A 22,133-nucleotide genomic window follows, 5' to 3' on the forward strand; every position below is an offset into this window, starting at 1 on the left:
AGGAATGCCAGGGAGCAAGGATGCTCCAGAGGCAGCTGCTGCACCCTGGGCATCACAGCCCAACTTTCTTAATCTTTTTTTTTTTCCTTTTGTCACCCCTGCCAGCTCAGGTTTCCAGCCACACACACAGGCAGGTCAGTTTGTTATCTCAAGCCATAGCAGGTTGGAGGCTCCTGACCCTGAACTTGGCAGGAGGGGCAAACAAAAGTGAGACCAGCAGGACTGCTCTCCTGCCCCAACTCCCTGGGTTTAGACACACAAAGTGAATATTCAACACCAAGCTGCTTTAGATCCAGATTTTTCCCTTGGCTGGCTGCTTCTGAGTTACCTCCTGGCACTGGGAAGCTCAGAGAAAGACCCAGCATGATTCCAGCAGACAGTGTCCCATCCTCCAAGTCAGAAGGGATGAAAGCTGAAAGACCCACGACTGCCATCCCTCTAGTGAGGGGTTACCCTGCCATCATTAGGTTTCAGAGTCACACACCAGCAGAGAAAGGGGTTAATAACATTCCTTGAGGGGAACAATCAAAATCCACCCAGCAGGCTCCTCCAAGGTCTCCAGTGATTTCCCCAGCCTCCCAACAATCCCCGCTCCCACTTCTCCTCCCACCTCCTCCCCAGCAGGATGATGCATTGCACCTTGACCACACCAGGAAGCCATAAAGCAGGGCTGAGGGACGGGGCAGAGCAAGACGAATGGATTTAATATCAACCCGAACGGAGCGTGGGCTCTGACATCAAATGAATTATTCATTTTGGATTCAATAACTGCCTCCATTTCACATTGACCCACAGCTCCCACGGGCAGGAGGTGCTGCAAAGGGTGGGGCAGACAGCTCAGCAAGCTTCCCAGTCCAACGTGCCATCATCCTAGCTGAGAGCAATGTGGCTTCACACCCAGCCATGAGGTCTTGAGGGTCAAACCCCAACCAGCCCAGGATGAAAAAAAAATAAGGGGTAAACAACCAATCTAGAAGATCTGCCTCCCACCCATCTCCATCTCAGGGTCGTGGCAGTGACGACCCCTCCTCACTCCGACCCTAAAATGTGATGATCATCTCTTTGGGGCTCAAAATCCCCCCGCTGAGGATGGTGTTCTGCCTGTGCCTTCCACGGGTAGCTAAGTGCTGATAAAAGCTGGTATTAATGAATACCTCAGTGGCCTCAAGCTCTGCTGTCAGCACAAAACTACTCAGGTCTAATAGCCCCATGATAGACACAGGCCCTGTCCCCAGGGGGGGGTGGGAGGGATGAAAGAGCTGAGGGAGCTGAACAATTCAACCCAGAGTTGGTTTTTTTTTCCCCCCTCACTGCTGAAGAATGAAGCACATTTTCTCAGCCTTAAAATATCGAGGTATTTTTTTGGTTGGGTTGGTTTTGGTTTTTTCATTTCCCTTGGTGACAATTCCCCCAGGCTTGTTAAGTGGCTCATCTCAGGCTGATGAAGGCTTTGAGCAGATGTCAGGAGCATGTGCCTCCTGGGAGCATCCCTGCCAGGAGAACCCAGCAGGGGAACAAGGCAGGGGGATATGACCCTGCACAATGACAAACAGAAAAACAACAAATTATTATTTCTAAACCTTGCCACGTGCCACCTCCTGCCTGCTAACCTTTGGGAAACGGGCCCAGGTCCTCCCTTGTGGTCTCCAAGGACCACAGGGAAAAGAGGAGCCTAAGGGCCAAAAGGTGCACCAAGAAGCCAGAGTCCAACCCAAGGTCAGATTTTTACTCAAACACAGTTGATTTTCCAACCCTTCTAACCTAAATCCTGGTTCTGGCTTTTAGGGATGGTTTTAGTGAACTTCTAGGAGGGCCTGGCAGCTTTATGTTCCTCACCAGCACTGAGCAGGACCTTCTAACATGCAGGTCCCACTCACCATTCCAGCATTTCATCTCTCCCCGACACAGGAACTGGGAAATACCCTTAAAGAACTGGAGAGGGGAGGTATCAGAGCTCTGCTCTGGAGACAGCGTCATACCAGCACCTGGCAGTGCCCACAGGACCATCAAAAAAGCATGATCTTGTCACCAAGCATGTGCTTGGTGCCCTTTAGCCACCTGCTTGGTCTGCACCCACAGTGGATTCTGCTGCTTTTCAGGACTCCAAATGCTCCAAGCCATGAGGACATTTCTACCCCTTCAGACCTACCAGGACCCTGAATTCTCCCCACAAAGGAGCTCAAATGCAAAGCCTTCTCCCACCACACATGCAAAGCTCTGGCTGGAAGCTTCACAGAGCCCACTCCTGATGCCACAAAGTGTTTCTTTTGTCATTGCTGCTGCCACTGAGGAGGGGGAGCATGGATGGAGATGGACACTGTGGCACAAAAAATTCAGTGACTTCCTTGCACGCAAGGGCTTTGTTTGGCCCAGCTGTGATGGCACAAAACCATCACAACCATCGGGGGGTTTGCATGAGAAAAGGAAACCAAAAAAGCCACAGAGACAGGTCCAACAATCACCCTGAGCACTGCCAGGCTGTCCCCTGCCACCCTGCCCAAAGCTGTGAGTGCTGGGTGGCTGCAGTACACTCCTCCCAGGGCCCCAGAGGCACTCAAGACCTCAGCCTCCTCCACCACCCCAGGATAGAAAGGTCAAGACCACCAAAACCGGGGACAGGTTTTCCATAATCCTTGTTTTCCCAGATTTCTGGCAAAAAATGACACGATTTCCCAGTCCCAGTCTTCAGCTGAAATTAGCATTTATTTCTGCACAATGAGAAAATGTCATTTTGCCACAAAACCATGTGCACTTTCTGTTTGTTTACTCAACAGCAGAGGAACATCTTGCCAGGAACACTTGGGTTTGTGGAGCGCCCTCCCACCCATGGAGCACTGCAGCTCCTTATGGGAACAGAACATCTCCTGGTGGGAACAAAACCACGCTCAGCATCAACTGCAACACTCAACAGGATTCCCAGCAGCAAGGCAGCTCAATGTGGAAGTGCATGGACTCGGGTGGCATCCCAGTTTTTGGGAGGCCTGGCACGGGAAGGCATCACTTGGACAGGCAGAAGAAAGGTTTTTCACAGCGAAAAACTTGACAAGCTCCTGGGTTTAAAGCCAGCAAAAAAGTTTCTCCATAGCCTGAATCCCAACTTTGACATTTTCATGTATCTGGAGTTACAGGTGGAGAAGAAACACTGGGGTGGCCACACCAAGGAGCATCACAGCCAAGCCTGGTGCTCCATCTGCTGCCATCTACACCAAAAGAGGTCCCAGCCAGACCTCTTCCTGTTACCTCCTTCCCCAAAACCAGCCCTAAAGCACTGACACCTGCCTTTGACCTTCTCCTTCTTAGAATCATAAAATAGGGAAGGTTGGAAGCAACCTGAAGGATCATCAGGTTCCAACCTCTCTGCTATGAGCAGGGACACCTCCCACCAGACCAGGCTGCACAAGCCTCATCCAACCTGCCCTTGGACACCTCCAGGGAGGAGACATTCACAACCTCCCTGGGCAACCAGTGCCTTACAACCCTGATGTTAAAGAACGTCTTTCAACCTAAATCTCCCCTCTTTCTGTTTAGAACCATCACCCCTTGTCCTGTCACTGCCCTCTCAGGTGAAAACTTCCCAACCCTTCCTTCACCTGGTGGTGCCCATCTTCTTGGAAAGCACCAATGAACTGGGATTAACTTCTCACGCAAAACCCCCTCTCGTCTTCTAACAGCACACAAAAACCAGCACCTTCATTTGGGAGAGGAGCAGGAAAGGGCAGCAAGTCAAGAAAAACAAAACAACAAAACCACCAAATAATTCTCCAATGGTACTTGGGAAATATTCATCAGAACAGCAAGAGGAGATGAAAAGCACCATTTCCATATTCATGACCTGGTGCCGTGGAGGACTCCAGCTGGCAGCGTGGCTGGGGGAACCCAAAAAACCAGCAGCAAGAAATGCCAATTAATGCAGAGGATCAGAGCAGCGTCGGCACAGCCGGGCCCGGCGGCCGCTCCGCTCCCGCGGCTTCCCGGGGAATAACGAGGCGGATGAAAGCGGCGCTTTGAAGGCACCAGATCACAGAGGTGGCTTCCAGGGGTGGCTGTGCCCATGTCCTGGCCACGCTGATCACAGATTCTGGCCACCACCGAGAAGCCACGGGCTGAGGCTGCTCCCAAATCCCTGCCCGCTCACCAGAGCAAAACCACTTCAGGGTAGATCACAGAATCATGGAATCACCAAGGCTGGAAAAGACCTGTAAGACCATGAGGTCCAGCCTGTGACCTGACACCACCACATCTCCAGACCATGGCACCAAGTGCCACCTCCAGCCTTCCTTTAACACCTCCAGAGATGGTGCCTCCACCACGTTCCTGGGCAGTCCATCCCAAGGTCTGATCACCCTCTCCATGAGGAAGTGCTTCCCGATATCCAACCTAAACCTCCCCTGGAGCAGCTTCAGGCCAGGCCCTCTTGTCTTTTTGCTGGTTGCCTGGAAGAAGAGCCCAGACTCCACCTGAGCACAACCTCCTTCAGGTGGTTGTAGAGAGTGAGAAGGTCCCCCCTGAGTCTCCTCTTCTCCAGACTAAACACCCCCAGCTCCCTCAGCCCACCCCTATAAGACTTTCCCTCCAGTCCCTTCACCAGCCTCATTGTCTTGTCTGGACCTGCTCCAGCACCTCAAGGTCCTTCTTGCAGCCCAGAGCTGCACCCTGGACTCAAGGTGAGGCCTCCCCAGTGTTGAGCACAGGGGGAAAAATCACATCCCTACTCCTGCTGGCCACACCATTCCTGACACAAGCCAGGATGCCATTGGCCTTCTGGGCCACCTGGGCACACTGCTGGCTCGTATCCAACCCGTTGTCAACCAGGACTCCCAAATAAACAGCACAGAGTCGATTTCACCACAGACATTCCCCCAAACACCTTGTCTGGGGAGAACAATATTGTGAAGCCAAGCTTAAAAGCACTAGAAGTGCCTGGTTAGCAACCCTACCTTTGCAGGCCACGTTGTTCTCAGGCTCGTATCCAGCCTTGCAGGTGCAGCGGCCGATGGGCACCATCCACTCCCCATCCCCGTTGCAGTACAGCTTGATGGGCACGTCCACCTCCTCAGCATTGGGGATGCAGGTGCCCCGGGCAGTCACCAGAGAGGTGCTCTCTGCTCCTGTCATCGTCTCCGGGAAGATGGCAAAGTTCTGCACCACGCTAGGGCACTTCTTGAAGAAGACCCTGACGGAGAGCAGGGACATGCAAGCCCCGTAGTCCTGGAAAGCCAGGTAAAAACCATTGCGGGTCAGAGGCCCGAAACTTCTCACTTCTGTGTTCACCTTCATCAACCTGCCCCCAAAGTCCACCTGGGAGAAGCTCTCGTCAGCAGCGATGGTGTCCACTTTGAGGTAGGGTGCCTCTGTCCAGAAGGTGGACTTCTTGGTGGCAATGACAGAGTCTGTCTCGTAGTAGTAGAGGTTGAAGGTCTCCTTGCAGGAGCCGGGGACATTGGGGAGGCTGCTGCAGTCCCGCACGGTGAAGCGCATCTCGGTGTAGATGCGGTGAGCTCCACGCCGGTTGATGAAGGTGGTGAGGAGCCAGTTGTTCTGGTTGGGCTCGAAGACGTTGCACACCTGGTAGGTACGGATGGTGTTGAGGTTTTCGTCGTAGCCGCTGACTTCTTCCCACTGCAGAAAGGAGAAGGGAGAGGTGATGAGAGGGCAGCAGAGGCGGTGGCCCATGGGCCACGGAGGTGCCACCTCCCCACCCCGCACAGGGCAGGGCTGGAGGAAGGATCCCAAAGGGTGCTAGGAAGTTTGTCACGGACACACGATGTGGGACACGTGGAGAAACACCAGCTATGCCAGCACCAGAAGAAAATCTCACCCTCACGCCCCTGCACACCTCTCCCCATTGCTCCCAGCTGACACTAACACACCTTCTCCACATGGGCAACCACCTCAGCTGCCCTGATAAGACTCAAAAATGGGTTGGAAAGATGGTCCAGGCACCCGGTGGAGGGAGGGAAGGAGGGAAGGAGGGAAGGAGGGAAGGAGGGAAGGAGGGAAGGAGGGAAGGAGGGAAGGAGGGAAGGAGGGAAGGAGGGAAGGAGGGAAGGAGGGAAGGAGGGAAGGAGGGAAGGAGGGAAGGAGGGAAGGAGGGAAGGAGGGAAGGAGGGAAGGAGGGAAGGAGGGAAGGAGGGAAGGAGGGAAGGAGGGAAGGAGGGAAGGAGGGAAGGAGGGAAGGAGGGAAGGAGGGAAGGAGGGAAGGAGGGAAGGAGGGAAGGAGGGAAGGAGGGAAGGAGGGAAGGAGGGAAGGAGGGAAGGAGGGAAGGAGGGAAGGAGGGAAGGAGGGAAGGAGGGAAGGAGGGAAGGAGGGAAGGAGGGAAGGAGGGAAGGAGGGAAGGAGGGAAGGAGGGAAGGAGGGAAGGAGGGAAGGAGGGCAGCACACAAGGCTACAGCTTCTTCAAGTCCAAGGCAGCACGTGGGCTGGAGAGCAAGCCTGACCCCAGGCTCCCAGCACAACGGGATCACTTCCCTGGCAGAGAAAACTAACTAAATAAAACATTGACGCTGCGGAGAGAGAGAGAATATAGATTTGCAATTCGATTTATAGAAGGGCATTAATATAATCCAGGCTACAATTTCAATTAAGGGACAGCGGCAAACTGTGAATAGTCTATGATGGCATTAGAGTCCTACAGACAGATTTACAACCTCATAATCCATTCATTTTAACTAATCCATGTTTACAGTCTCCTCGTAGCAGCATTATTCATATGGCAATCTTGAAGCAGCACTGGGAAGAACATCATGCATCATTCCCAGAGGAATGCTGCGGCAGCGCGTTCGTGCTTCCATGGGCAGCCACACAGCATGTGGGGGATGCCAACCTGCTCCTGTGGGGGCTTCCCACGAGCTGCTGGCCCATGACCAACCCTGCAACCCTACAGATTTTACCCTCTTCCATTTCCCACCAAAAACCCCCCCAGGGGCCCCCGCACGCTGCCAACACCTGCAGCAGAATGTTTGCTCCGGGGTCCCACCTGAGCTGAAGCAAAGATCACAGCTCAGGTTGGTTCATTGCTTGAGCAACATCACCAAACCACCCATAAAAACTCACGGAGGGTGATGCTGATGCTCCCGTGGGCATCCTTGGGTTGAGTGCTCGTGGAAGCATGCACTGAACAGCAGCAGGTCCCTGTGGCTGGAAGGACCCACAGTGCCAGCAGCTGCTGCCATTGAGACATTAACAGCAACAAATGCCTCATTTTGACAAGATCCCACTAAATAATTCACAGGGAGCTGCCGATTAAGACAATGTTCTTCTCCATCTCTGCTGAGATTTAAAGTACATGCATCAGGGAGAGCAGAAGGAGAGCCCACGTCCTGGGGACCACAGCCTGGCATCCATGTGCTGCTATCAACACCAAGAGCCCCGGGACATATCAGTGAGTTGGGGCAAAGAGTCACTCTTGGAGCTCAGCCTGTCACAGGGTAATGCCACCACCCAAAGGGACACCAAGCCTGCAGAGAGTCCATGTCAACAGCAACCTCAGGGTCAGGAGAGGTAGCTCATCACCTCCAGGGCCAAGAGAGAAGCCTGAGAGAAGGAGCCCCCCCTGGCTCCAACCTCCTCTCAGGCAGTTGCAGAGCCAGAAGGTCTCCCCTCAGCCTCCTTGTCTCCAGGCTGGACATGCGCAGCTCCTCCTCATCAGACTTGTGCTCTAGTCCCTTTCCCAGCTACATTACCCTTCTCTGGACACACTCCAGCCCCTCCATGTCCTTCTTGTAGTAATGGTCCAAAAACTGAACCCAGGATTTGAGGTGCAGCTTCACCAGTGCCCAGCACAGAGGGTACAATCACTGTCCTAGTCCTGCTGGTCACACTAGTGCTGATACAGGCCAGGATGCTGTTGGCTTCTTGGCCACCTGAGCACACACTGGCTCCTATTCAGCCAGATTCCAAATACACTTTGTGGAAGTTCTAATATACACTCCTACAAAGGAGAAGACTCATCAGTAACTCAATGAGGACCATGAGACCCTAGGGATGGATCCAGCTGCTGCACCTGACCCTGCCTGACCAGCCTGTCCCACCATGATGTTCATCCATCACCTCACATCCCCTCCCACTGACACTTCTCTCCTCCCCAGCACAGTCTCTTTCTCTGCCAGGGGAATGTGAGTCAGGTTATTTTATGCTTCCATTCCTCAAAGGCTCATATGATATAAAAAAGATGTTTTAAGTGCCTCAGGGTGTTTTGTTCCTCATTACTTCATAAAAGTGACATTAATAGCCAGGGAAGAGCACTGCCGAGTGCAATTACGGGTGATGTTCCAGGTATGAAAGCTGTTTGGAGCCTGCTAATGTTTCCTAATTACAAACCTCTTGGCACAGGAGAAGGAAGGCACGAGCAGGGGGTTGGAGAGGAGTGAGGGGGCTGGACCCTTCACCTGGAAGGACAGGCAAGGGAGGAAAGAGCCTGGAGATGGAGGAAAGCTCCACCTTTGCCAAGACCCCAGGATCAGTTCAGGAAAGGGATGCTCAGCCCTGGCAATGCTGCTCCTGTGTGACTTCCCCAGCTCCCCCCCACCTGCGTATCAAGAGAAGCAGCAGGAACCCCAGGAGATGGTGCCAGGGTCAGCTGGCCAAGTGGCACTTACCCCCGAAGGAGGGTTGGCAGTCCAGCCTAGCTCTGCTGTCGCCGTCCGAGTATCCATCAAAGTTTCTGAGGAAATACAAGAAAACAAAAGCCAAGTGGTTACTCCCCAAGTTTTCAACGACATTGTGAGCAAAGAGCCACAGCAAAACATTCAGCTGCTTTCACGGAGCATGTGGATCTACCTCAGGTGCCCCAACACAGCCAATGAACCAAGGGCAGCTCCACTACAGAGCAAACACTGCAGGACAAGTCTCTTTGCAAAGAGTCACCAGCCCACACTACCATCTCTGACCCTTCCAAGCCTAGGGAAGGAAACCAGCTTTACCAACTAAAACTAATTTAAAAAATGAAGAAGCATGCTGCATTTTGGTGAGACACAGGCCCAGGCTGCCCAGGGAAATGGTGCCAGGGAAATACCCCATCCCTGGCAGTGTTGAAGGGCAGGTTGGATGGGGCTTACTTGGGCTGGTGGGAGGTGTCCCTGCCCATGCAGGGGGTTGGAACTGGATGATCTTGAAGGTCACAATCCAAACCAAACAATTCCATGATTCTATGATTTTATGGAGTGCAATCTCCATAAAGCAGGGAGTTTGAAGAGGCTGGAGCAAAGCCTCTCCTGGCAGGCAGAGCCCATCCTCTCCCCCAGCACTGCTGGACAGGCTTTTGAACAAGTCCCATCCAACGCGCTTGAAGCTACTCACTTCATCCCTCCATGTCCAACATCCCCTTTTACCCACCACATCTGTTTGGTGCCCCGAGTTGTCCTTGTACCCAGTTACTATTTGTCAGAGTGACTTCAAACAAATAAACAAACAAACAAACTCAAATCCCCTTGTTGGGTTGATGTTCCTCTGCTGATGGGAGGACTGGGTGGGAAATACAAGCTGTAACACAGCTGACACTTCCCTACTTATATTCTTAAAAATACAACAAATAACAAAAAAAAACCCAATAAAACAAGAACAAAAGTGAGAGCCACAACATATAGAAACAGATGGGGAAAATCCTCCAGGTTGTATTTATTTGTTTGCAGCAAGCAGACACGCAGATTAATTTCCTTAATTCCTGTGTCTCCACCAAATGGGAGGAGGCGAAGTGCTGGCTGGCAGAGCTGAGCATCCCCCTCCCCCCCTTTCCCCCTGCTCCCAGGTACTCCCAGCTTTGCGGCGCCAGGAAAACGGGTGGAAGCAGAGAAAGAAAGCTCAGGAAATCCAAATCAGCCCAGGAATACGAGCTGCTGCCGGCCTGCTGCTTTTAATCTCTCCACGCCTGCTCCAGCCATCGCAAGCGGGAAACGAGACTCCCATTAATCTTCCCACCCCTCCCTTTGGTGGCTGCTCCGGGATGGGAAGCTGGAGAAGCGTGACCAGGAGCTCCCCACCCTGCCTCTGGTGATAAACACTCCCTTTCCCAAAATCCCTGCCAGAGCTGCCAACCCAGCCTGGCTACCAGAAAGACAAGTGGGGCTGCAGAGGCAGAGGGAGCGAGGCAAACCCTCTGAGATGCAGCAGAAAGGCCCCTTGGTTGCTGACAAAACTTTTGCAGCCCCAAAAGCTTCCAGGATGCTGCTGTAGGCACTGCCAGGGGCTTCACCAGCCCAGGCTGCTCCAAGCCCCATCCAACTTGCCCTTCAACACTGCCAGGGATGGGGCAGCCACAGCTTCCCTGGGCAACCTGGGCCAGGCTCTCATCACCCTCACAGTGAAACATTTCTTTCTCATATCTCACCTCAATGTCCCCTCTGCCAGTTTTCATCCATTCCCCCTCATCCTCTCTCTCCCTGCCCTTGTCCCAAGTCCCTCCCCAGCTTTCCTGGAGCCCCTTCAGGCACTGGAAGGTGCCTCACCCCTCCTATTTTGGTCCTCCCCAAAGGCCTCTGCATAAATCGACGAGGAAGGGGAAGCAAAAGGCCAAGCAAACATCACCCAGTCCCAACCCACCTCCTGGTATTCCTGGCCCCTTTCCATGTATTGGAAAGAAAGCAGGAGGGCACAGCAGCAAAACCACCAGGGCACACAGCAGCTCCTGAAGCTGGAGACTTCAAAATAACTAAATAAACCGAGAAGCAAGTGAATAAATTGGCAAACAAAACACCACAGAGAAGCTCTCACTCTGGAGGTTTCCAGAGTCCTAAGGGACTACATGGCCTCTGGCCAGGGAGGCGACACTCACAGAGTTTCCACTGCAGCTGCATCTTTAAAGGCTTAATTTAATGACACCTGTTTTTTAAACTTTCACCTTTTTTTCCCCTTAGCAAAGAATCAAAGCAAGAAAAATTCTGTATATAAAAGAGTGAGAATGTGTGAATACCAGATATTTGAAATGAAAGGCCAGGTTGGATGGGGCTTGGAAGAACCTGGTCTGGTGGGACGTGTCCCTGCCCATGCAGGGGGCTGGATCTAGACGATCTTGAAGGTCCTTTCCAACCCAAACCAATCTGTGACTCTAAGATAAGTTGCACTTCAGCAGCTCCATGTTTCTAAAGCATTTTGCAAACCAACAGACAAAGAGGGCTCAGAGCCCCTGCTAAAAAGGTTGACCCTCTGCAGACCATCTCCTGCCCTGAAACCCAAGGACACTGCCATATACAAGGAGATCCATAACCTGGTAAAATAGTTTGGTGGCTTATTTTGGTAGGTTTTGGTTGTTGTTTTTGTTTGGTTTGTTTTTTTAATAAAATAATATGAACTGGTTCAATCCCCCCTTTCAGCTCACATTCCCACTGAACTCACCCAAACTCAGTGACTTCAGAGGTACTGGCACCAGACAGGCTCAGCTGAGCTACTTCCCATTGACCTCTGCTACTTCCTCTTGGAGGAAATCTTGTATTTTACTTCATTTTCAGGGAGCAGGAGTGATGCTGTGACACTGGAGGAGACGCTGTTCATGGCCCAGGGAACTGGTGGCTCACCCCTCCATCTCTTGGCTGCAAAACACTGCTGCTGGTGGGACACACGGGGATTGTCCCCCAGCCAGCCATCCCTTGGGAGGAGGGACAGGCAGTAAAACTCCTTTGCTCTGCCTGCTAATGAGGGGATTGCCATGGACCAGTGGAGAAGCCACATGGACACCTCACATCTCTCCTCCCACATTCCTCAGTTCCTGCTGCCAGGACCTGTCCTTGTTATTTGGCACTGGGTGTTAATACCCCGTGGGCATTAACTGGGGTAGGCGCGGGGGGTCCTGCTGGGAGAGGTGTGCTCATCCCCTCAGCCCGAGCAGGGTGGGGATCAGTGCAGGGGGACATAATCTCTCCATGCCTCCTACATCCAGCACAGCAATGCTGGGAGAACCACATCCACCAGCATCACCCAGTGCCCGTTCCACCGCCGTGCCAGTGAGGGCTCAGTGCCCCACAGGCAGGAGCCACCTCCAGCAGCTCCTACACCTGACGGTGATGTCCCAGGGGATGCTCTGCCCAGGAGGGTGCTCAACAGGCTCCCCTGGAGGAATCTGTGGGACCTGAGCATCCCTGGAAGGCAGCTGACGAGGCTGTAATGGCTGAAGTCCTCGTTAGGGAGAAGACGAGCTCTGCTACAGCGCGCTGAGCTCTCTTAGAGTGAAGAATCTTCAGCTGTATACAGTAGATTTTCTTTAATGGACACATTACTTTAAACTAAGCCTCCACCATCTGTTCCAGTCCCTAATTATCAATACAAAAACAAACGTCTACTCACAATTACACTCGTAACGAGTAAAGATGCCAGCAATTAGGATGCAGCAGCATCCCCGGCGCCGAGCGGCGCATCCATCTGTGGCGGCACTCGTGCCATCCAGGCGGGAGCACTCGCTGCCAGCCCCAGAAAAAGGGGTGTCAGATGTGTCCAGGGATGAGAAGGTGGGATAAGCTCTGTCCAAGGAGGAAAGGGGAGGTGGCATCATCCAAGCCACAGGGAGAAATAAGGGGGTTTTATGAGGGGAGAGCAGCCAGGTGCGGAGCGGGGCAGCGCAGCACACAGCACGGGAGCCTTCACTTGACACGGGCTGATGCCAACCATCCTTCCCAATGGGATTTCAGCCTCTTCCAGAAAATCCTTCCTGAGCTATCCAAAATTAAGTGGAACTTATTTCCTGAAATCCCCAGCCACAGGTCAGACCACCCTGACATGAAGGGCACCATGAGAAGGTGCAACCTCCCCCTGGCCAGGAGGCCAACCCAACTCAGCCACGTTTTGACAGTGTCATGTGGAAAGAAAGAGACACAATGACAAACTTTCTGCTCGGGGAGGGCACAGGGCAACTTCTATGAGTGCTGCACTCCTCAAGACATGCCTCGGGCACACTGTCCCCCTCCCCAGGCAAGCAGCAGCTCCTGCAAGAAGATCACAGCAGGCATCAGCCTGAGGCACTTGAAAGCAAATGCTTGGGCATCTGCAAAGAGACACAGGCATGGCTAAGACAACCAAGAGAAGGATAGAAATTAAGCAAAGTAAAGAGAGAGGAGGCTTGATAACAACAGATGGGTAGAGAGAGATTTGGAAAGGATGCCAGCTGCTGGAAATAAGCCCCCCAAGATGCTTGGGAGGTAGAGAGATGCGTGTCAAGAGCTGAGCCTTGGGAGGGAGAGCAGAGAAGGGCAGGCAGCTGTGGAGTGAGGGGCAGGGCACATGGGGCTTGGGTCCAGAGGGACAGAGGATGCTCCCTGGGTGGGATCATCAGAGCTTTGTCCTTGCACAACACAAAGTGAGCCTGATCAAGTGCTGATGGGGTCTGTGCACAGCCCAGTCCAGGGCATGTCCCCAGGACAGGTCCAGCCCCAAAGTAGGACTTCCTAAAGGGGAACAACAGCAGGACTTTTTGCCATAAGCAAAGCACTGAATTTCCCCCTCTATCTCATTCTCATAAATGCCAAGCTTGCTTTCTACCCCCTCTCTGTCTCCCAAGAGCTTCAGCAAACTCAGCCCAAGGCAACCGCACAGCTTGGGAAGCTTCTGTCCAAGTTTGGTGACATTACCAGAGAAAGGGAACAATAGAGAAACGGAGCCAAGAGGCTTTATTACAAAGCCGAGCGCTAAATAACATTAACTGCTCTGATGCCACAAGCTCTGCCTTCCTGCAGTCACCAAGACTTCACACCAAGCCCATCATGGCTTTCATCACCACTACCTGCATGCTCACAGTTTGCACCACACTTCTCCAAGACAAAAGAAAGCAAGTCCCCCAGGTGCAGGGGAAATAATCTAAATTTAACTCTCGCTATTCCTCATAGCCAAAGGGGTTCAAGCACACACCACCAGGTTGCCTGAGTAATTCCAGGTTATTCTGCATGACCTTCTGGTCCACAGCATCCCATGGACACGGGTCCAGGTTCATGTGTGCAAGGTTTCAGTATATCATGAACTTCAGACTAAGCTGGGAAAAAGCAGGAACACAAGATCCGTGCAGCTCCACCATACGGAGGTGGCAAGCAGCTGGGTGCACATCCTACCCAAAAAGCCTCTTCCACAGGACGACTCCCCACCTGGTTGTTATCCTTGTGAGCACCATGATGTCTCCCTGATGGTTTAATCACAGCAAGGCCAGAGCAGGACCAGCCTCTCCCCTTTGATAAGGACTGCTCTCCCTAAGAGTTCCCCAAGAGCTCCAGCTCCCGGAGGAGCCGCTCACAGCATCGATAGACTTTCAATCAAAAATATTACAGCAACAACTAATTACATCCCATCATTCCCATGGCTCTCTGCCTTTAATGGTGCATTTTGCTGCTACAGAACAATGGTGAAGCTGCTCTGCAAGTGCATAACGAGCTCTCCCCATCAATCTCCCGCAGGTTCGTTATGAAGGATCACCCGCCAAATAACAAACCCAGGCGAGAGGGGAGAGGATGCGCGAAACAACAACAAAGCAAGTCAACATGAAACGTTTCCTGCCTGTATTGCAAAGGAAATTGCAGATGCTTTGGGGTCTGCATGAGCCTCTCGGGGGAGAAGAGCAGCCACGACACCACACAGAATCACACACACAGAATTATCCTGGTTGGAAGAGACCTTGAAGATAATAGAGTCCAAACACCACCATAACACTGACAAGTCCTGAACTAAACCACATCCCTAAGTACTGTGTCTATATGACTCTTAAATCCCTCCAGGGATGGTGACTCCACCACTGCTCTAGGTAACCCATTCCAATGCCTGATACCCCCTTTTTAGGGGAAGAAATTCTTCCCGACATCCAATTTAAACCTCCCCACGTGCAACTTGAGACCATTACCTCTCCTCCTGTCACTTGCAACTTCATTGAACAGATTGATCCCCACCTTTCTCCAGCCCCCTCTCAAGCAGTTGCAGGGAGCCGGAAGGTCTCCCCTCAGCCTCCTTTTCTCCAGGCTGAACATGCCCAGGTCCCTCAGCTGCTCCTCATCAGACAGATGCCCCAAACCCTTCATCGGCTTCATTGTCCTTCATCGCACCATCAACAGCCAGCACGAGAATATGTGCGATGGCCAAAAAAAAGACAACAAAACACCCACTTTTGGTTGGAAAGGGAAAGAATTTCCTTATTCCAGCCAAGGAGGAGCGTTCTGCATGAATCTGTGAGGGGATGCACTAAGCCACAGTCCAGCCCTCCCCCAGGACCTGCCAGGGATTTCTGCGCATGCGGAGCTGCATCGCAGCAGGGCAGGCGACAGCTTAATGAAGCTCAGATTTGGGGGTGTTTGCTCAGCAACTATCTAACAACTTTATCAATAAACCACTGCCTGCTGCGACTGCGGGATGAAACGCTCTAATTACAAGAAGCAGACACTGCCCGTGTCAGGACACAGCAAATTGAAATATGCTGCTTGATGTGCCTGAAAGCACCTGACGAAACACGCTTCTGCAAGCAGACGTGCGTCCGCAGGCGGGCAAACCCCAAGTGCCTTGCAAGAGAAAAGCACAGCTAAGTGGCCCACGCCTGAGGCAGGCTCAAGAAGTTCCAGAGTTGATGTCAAGTCTGGCCCATAAGGCTCAAGTCTCATTTACCAACACTCACTCTTCCCGCAGACTGTGCTGAAGAGATCAAGCCCCAGCGTCTTTGCTTGGTCTTCAGGCTCCAAAGAGGCTTGACCCAGCATGGGGACATGGTGTTGGACAAGCTCAGCCAGAGCCAAACAATCCATTTATCATAATCCTACTGAGAAGAGATACAGTAAATCAAAGAGACAACCTGCCTGGAAATAAATTAGATGGGGGAGGGAGAGGGGGAGAGGAACAGAGAGGAAAAGAGAGAGGAACTGCAGAGGGAGAGATAAGAGAGGGGGAAGGAAACAGCAGAGAATTACCAAAAAATATCATGCACCGTGGGGGGAAAAAAGACAAAGGGGACCAAAGCAAATATAAAGATGAGAGAGAGGATAGGGCTTTCAGTACATTTTGTTTTCCAAATGGTAAACCTATTTTAGAAAATGTGGGAACAAGTTTTAACCCATCAAGCTCAAACCAGGCATTGGAGGCAACTGGAAGATTTCAGGATATGACACATAGCCCAAGATTTTCCAAATGTAAGGAGCTCGTTTGCTCCCGTAGTGACCAAGTCAGTTGCTGACACCACACCTGTGACAGCTGCACACAGGCTGTGGATATACAAAATCCACATGGGCACAGGGCATGGTTCATACCTCAGTATTGACAGATGGGCACAGGTGCCTTTGGCAACTCAAAGTCAAGCAGCACCAAGGGCTGAGGGAGCACTTCAACAAACATTCTGGCCCACCAAGCCAGACCCAGCTGCCCCCAGAGCCCAGCTCCTCCACAGGCCACCCTGGAGGAGCAACCCAGGGCTGCAAGGTGACAAGGCTATCCTTCAGTAGAACATTTTCCAGAACAGTATCACTACACATTGAAAACCTCAGCTTTGCTCTCACAAGGCTGGGTTGCCAGCAAGCATCACTGAACGCCACAGCCTGTTCCAAAAATCACCATATGTCAGGTTTGGCAGTGACTCACTTCATCCTCCAGAAGATGTGAAACAGGAACTCGGGCACCCAGGGATGGGTAGAGGCCTTCCTAGAAATCCTACCCTCCAAGAAGGTTATGAGGCTGCCCAGGAGAAATAGCACCCTCCAGGATGAGGGTGGTGCAAGGCTTGAATGAGGGATTGCTCAGGTTGGGGAAGGGCAATCATCTGCTTGTGACCAGCCAACGGTACACACCAAAGCAGATGAAGGCTGAGGGTAAGGAGCCTGAGGACACTGTCCCTTGTCACACAGCTTTGGCATGAGCTGGGTGGGCACAGCACCCTCACACCACTGGACTTCTTGGATAGAGATCAACTGGCTTGGACAACCATTTCACCAGCCAAGTCAGCAAGGACACCAGCACCCCAAACTCCAAAGCAGGAGCACAGCACCTTAAAGGATAGCATGGATAAATCAAACATGGGGGAGTGATGTCAACAACTTGATGTCTTCTGCCACTTTTTTGTAGCTTACATTTTGGTCACATACCAGCATTGGCTGCACATGGTGTGCTCCAGCCAGGCTGAATGGAAGCAAGTGAGCTCACCCAAGAAGACACTCTTCTCTTGAGAAGAGGGGCCTTGATCTTCATCATGCTTTGAGAAAGTAAGGAACACCAAAAAGAGGAGGAAAAAAAATCCAGTAAGAGCAGGGTTTGAGATTTCAAAGACAAGGTCCATGGAGGCCTAAAGAGTTCAGCAGAACTGGGCTCCTAATGAACTGGGATTCCCTCAGAAATTGTAGCCTCTACACACAGAATGAGCCAACTGAGAAGACAAGAGCAGCTGTAAACATCAAAAGCATCCATCACCACGTGTGCTAGGATAATTTAAAAGGATACACACAGGGCATGGACCCCTGCTCACATGTGTCTTGTGGCTGCACCATGCTTGGCTACAAAGCCCCCAGCCCTGAGGCAACACTGGAGCAGGTGCAGTGAGTTTTGCTGAACCAAAGCATCAGACCTGTCCTCCCTCCCCCTGTGGTTCTCCTTCCCCACTGGATTTCTTTTGCCTTATTCCAGGATAGCACTGCCTGCGAGGAAAGCTCTACAAATCCCAACATTCATCCTGCATTTCCCTCCACGTCACCACTTCTTTAGAGAGTCAAGGTGAGTCATTGCCTCAGACAACGTTCTCCATGAAAAGCTTCACGCTCGCTATGAAAACAAGCATCTCGGAGAGCCCTAAATCTAAAATGCCAGCCGTGCTGTCAGAGAGCCCTGATGGTGAGAGGTGCATCTGGTGTTGTCCAGCTTCTATTTACTAGATCTTATTTGAAAATGCCAAAGGGATTCTGCATGAGCCACGAACATGACAGGCTGCTCAGAGCCCAGCCACAGCATCCCCAGGCCCACGCAACACAGGCCTTGCCCTGCCCCCCAGGCACCAGAATTTGGGGGAAAAGCCTCTCTTTTCACCCCAACACATCTCCTGGCTGCCTAAAGCCAAAGCTAGACTGCTGGGTTGAGCCAGAAACCAATTCCCCCACCAAAACTAGATACTTAGGAAAGAAAAAGCCTGGCTCTGGACAAGCAAGACCGGAGCAAGCTTCCTGCACAGAACAACCACAACCAGGCTCATCCTGTATTTTCTTCATGCAGCAACTGACAGGTAGGAAAGACTTCAGGGAGGCCAGCCAACTATTTCCAGGTGCAAAGAAGAACCAAACAACAGCAAGAGCATTGCTGGTCTGAGGATGCATCCTGAGGACCCCAGGTTGGACCTCCTGGCTTTTTGCCTGGAGAAGAGGAGGCTGAGAGGAGATCTTGATCTCTGCAACTGCCTGAGAGGAGGCTGGGAAAGAGGTGGAGATCGGGCTGTTCAATGAAGTTACAAGTGACAGGACAAAAGGTAATGGTCTCAAGTTGTGCCAGGGGAGGTTCAGGTTGGATATTAGGAAGAATTTCTTCCCCAAAAGGGTTGTCAGGCACTGGCACAGCCTGGCCAGGGCAGTGGTAAAGTCACCATCCCTGGAGGGATTTAAGAGTCATACAGACACAGTACATGGGGATATGGTTTACTTCAGGACTTGTCAGTGTACAGGTAATGGTTGGACTCAATGATCTTGAAGGTCTTTTCCAATCAAGGTGATTCTGTGATTCTGCCTCGTGAAGGAGAGCAAGAAGGGCAGGAGAACAAGAGTGGGAACACACAGGGATGCTCTGGCTGCTGATGGAGATGATGAGCTGAGCCCTGGCCGTTGAGGGGAGGGGGTGGGAATATTGAACCTCAAACTGAGAAAACTGCAAAAGCTCGTCAGCAAGCAGCTCCCAGCACCAGGAGCACCATCTCCCTGCTTTGTGCACCATATGGAGGCAGCTCACGAGTGCAAATGAGGGAAAGGGAAATAAATCTGTGCCAGCGTGGGGCTGCAAGGGATTCTGCATGAGCCACGAACATGACAGGCTGCTCAGAGCCCAGCCACAGCATCCCCAGGCCCACGCAACACAGGCCTTGCCCTGCCCCCCAGGCACCAGAATTTGGGGGAAAAGCCTCTCTTTTCAACCCAACACATCTCCTGGCTGCCTAAAGCCAAAGCTAGACTGCTGGGTTGAGCCAGAAACCAAGTCCCCCACCAAAACTAGATACTTAGGAAAGAAAAAGCCTGGCTCTGGACCAGCAAGACCGGAGCAAGCTTCCTGCACAGAACAACCACAACCAGGCTCATCCTGTATTTTCTTCATGCAGCAACTGACAGGTAGGAAAGACTTCAGGGAGGCCAGCCAACTATTTCCAGGTGCAAAGAAGAACCAAACAACAGCAAGAGCATTGCTGGTCTGAGGATGCATCCTGAGGACCCCAGGTTGGACCTCCTGGCTTTTTGCCTGGAGAAGAGGAGGCTGAGAGGAGATCTTGATCTCTGCAACTGCCTGAGAGGAGGCTGGGAAAGAGGTGGAGATCGGGCTGTTCAATGAAGTTACAAGTGACAGGACAAAAGGTAATGGTCTCAAGTTGTGCCAGGGGAGGTTCAGGTTGGATATTAGGAAGAATTTCTTCCCCAAAAGGGTTGTCAGGCACTGGCACAGCCTGGCCAGGGCAGTGGTAAAGTCACCATCCCTGGAGGGATTTAAGAGTCATACAGACACAGTACATGGGGATATGGTTTACTTCAGGACTTGTCAGTGTACAGGTAATGGTTGGACTCAATGATCTTGAAGGTCTTTTCCAATCAAGGTGATTCTGTGATTCTGCCTCGTGAAGGAGAGCAAGAAGGGCAGGAGAACAAGAGTGGGAACACACAGGGATGCTCTGGCTGCTGATGGAGATGATGAGCTGAGCCCTGGCCGTTGAGGGGAGGGGGTGGGAATATTGAACCTCAAACTGAGAAAACTGCAAAAGCTCGTCAGCAAGCAGCTCCCAGCACCAGGAGCACCATCTCCCTGCTTTGTGCACCATATGGAGGCAGCTCACGAGTGCAAATGAGGGAAAGGGAAATAAATCTGTGCCAGCGTGGGGCTGCTGGCGGGCAGGGGAGCCTCTGTGGGGATGCAGATGGGATGGGGAAGGCTCTGCCTGAGTCCCATGGGGAGACCTTGGCAGAGCTCCTGCCCAGCCCAGGCTGCACACATGGGAAGGGGGATGTGGAAAAGCCACAGGTCCATTGCCAAGGGCAGAAAACCCAGGAGCAGATCCCTTCCAAAATCACTCTGCAAACCATCCCTTGGCTCTCCCAGCTTTGCCTGGGACTTACCTTTTTTGGGTCTCTTTTCTTCTCCACTTTCAGCTTTGGTGAAAGCAGCCAACAGCCAGCATCCCTAACTACTCTGTGTCCTCTCCAGACCATCTGACTCCCAACCTGAGCCCTCTCTAGGTACACAGGCCTGTGACACCAGGGTCCTTGTGTAAATAAGAAGTGTTTGCCAAGATTTCCCAATGCTCGTTCAAGCAAGGAGCTGTTCCAGCTCCAAGAGGCCAGCAGGGCTGGGTTAAACCCTTGCCCAAATACACCAATAGCTCCCAGCAAATGGAATTGCCCCTCTAGAAGATGCTCTTCACCCATGGGGAGCACAGCAGTGACTCCAGGACCCCTGTTCATAAGCTCCTGGTGAATCATCCAAAGTGTGCCAGGAGCAGCAGGCAAACCTCGTGCCCACATGGAGGCAGCCCAGGCTTTCTGTCCCCTCGTGTCATCCCCAGATGGAGCCCTGGGATCCCTATTCCATGAGAAGAGAGGAAAAAGCAGCACTGCCCTAAGATGACCTCAAATCACAAGGTTTTACTTGGGCCTGTGCTTACACCAAGCTCTCCCAGTAAGTTGCAGTGGCCGGTTGAGCTGCTGAGTGGCCCCAGCTCTGGCCAGCCCTGGGAGACAAGGAATAGGAGGAAGAGGAAGGAGGAGGATGCTGGCAGGAGGCTCAGCTTGGCAGACAGCCTGCCCAGCACAGCCCTGCCTCCAGCCCGACGGGTGCAAGCTGGGAAAAGGCTCCAGCATGAGGACAACCATCTGCGTGCCGGGAGCCGCGCCAGGGCGGGTTCGGGGATTGTCCTTCCCCCTCCTCGGCAGGGCCAGCTCCTTCCCCAGCAACGGGCAGGGCTGGCTCCCAGCACCAGTGACACCTCAGCAGAACACTTCCAGGAGGGTTGCAGGGAGGCAAAGGAGAATGCCACCAGGGCCACATCCAGCAGCTGCCAGCCAGACCACCAGCTGACCCCAGGGAGGTGCCTCCCACGGGTGAGGGATAGTCCCTGTGTCACCAGCACAGCTCCATTTCATAGAATCACAGAATCACTCAGGTTGGAAGGGACCTTAAAGATCATCCAGTTCCAACCCCCCTGCCATGAGCAGCGAACCACTAGACCAGGCTGCACAAAACCTTCTCCAACCTGGCCTTAAAAACCTCCAGAGATGGGGCATCAACAACCTCCCTGGGCAACCCATCCCAGTTCCTCCCCACCCTCAGAGTGAAGAATTTCTTCCTAATATCTAACCTGAATCTCCCCTCTGCCAGTTTAAAACCATTCCCCCTTGTCCTATCATTATCTTCTCTGATGAGAAGTCCCTCCCCAGCTTTCCTGGAGCCCCTTCAGGCACTGGAAAGTGCTCTAAGGTCTCCCTGGAGCCTTCTCTTCTCCAGGCTGAACACCCCAACTTTCCCAGCCTGTCTTCATGCCACACCAGCTCTGTTCATCTGTAAAGTGGCACCAGTTGATGATAAAGTTCCCCTGAAACTCATCTCCATATCCACCTCTTCTCCTGATGAAGCTGACCCATCCTCCCTGATTGTAGTTTTCCTTGCTGAAATAAATCACTTTAAGTGCACGTTGTGCTCTGGGTCTCATTACTGTTCATCATCTTCTGCGCAACAGAGCTGTCACATCCAAGCAAGCTCTGTCACCTGGGTGACAGGGGAGTCATTTGGGAGGGCAGGCAGATGGGGAGCAAGCACCTGCAGCTCACCAGGGTACCAGGACTTCCCCACCCCTCTCCTCCACAGCTTTTGGATGGTGGGCTCACAGCTTCAGCCCCAAGCACTCCTCATGGCACAGATGCTCAGGGAACAAAAGCAAAAAGGTGCAACACACGTACAAGGTGGGATTGTGGTCTGCAAGCACCCCAAAGATAGCAGGAATCGTGGCAGGTGGTCCTTTGTGGGCCAAAAG

At 52.5% G+C, this 22,133-nt stretch overlaps 1 protein-coding gene across 3 annotated transcripts in view; it reads right to left on the minus strand.

Moving 5' to 3' along the window:
- The window catches only part of EPHB1 (EPH receptor B1), a 50,588-nt gene extending 41,930 nt beyond the window's left edge, over positions 1-8,658 (minus strand). For all 3 annotated transcript variants that reach the window (XM_009993490.1, XM_009993492.1, XM_009993489.1), the window contains exons 1-2: positions 8,599-8,658; positions 4,938-5,619 (exon numbers count right to left, since the gene is read on the minus strand). In XM_009993490.1, coding sequence (XP_009991792.1) covers positions 4,938-5,619; positions 8,599-8,655 — 739 coding nt within the window. In that variant the 5' untranslated portion in view covers positions 8,656-8,658. The remainder of the gene's footprint in view (positions 1-4,937; positions 5,620-8,598) is intronic.
- Between the last annotated feature and the right edge of the window lie 13,475 nt (positions 8,659-22,133).

Source organism: Chaetura pelagica, unplaced genomic scaffold, assembly GCF_000747805.2.
Source record: "Chaetura pelagica isolate M959 unplaced genomic scaffold, ChaPel_1.0 scaffold192, whole genome shotgun sequence".
NCBI lineage: Eukaryota > Metazoa > Chordata > Aves > Apodiformes > Apodidae > Chaetura > Chaetura pelagica.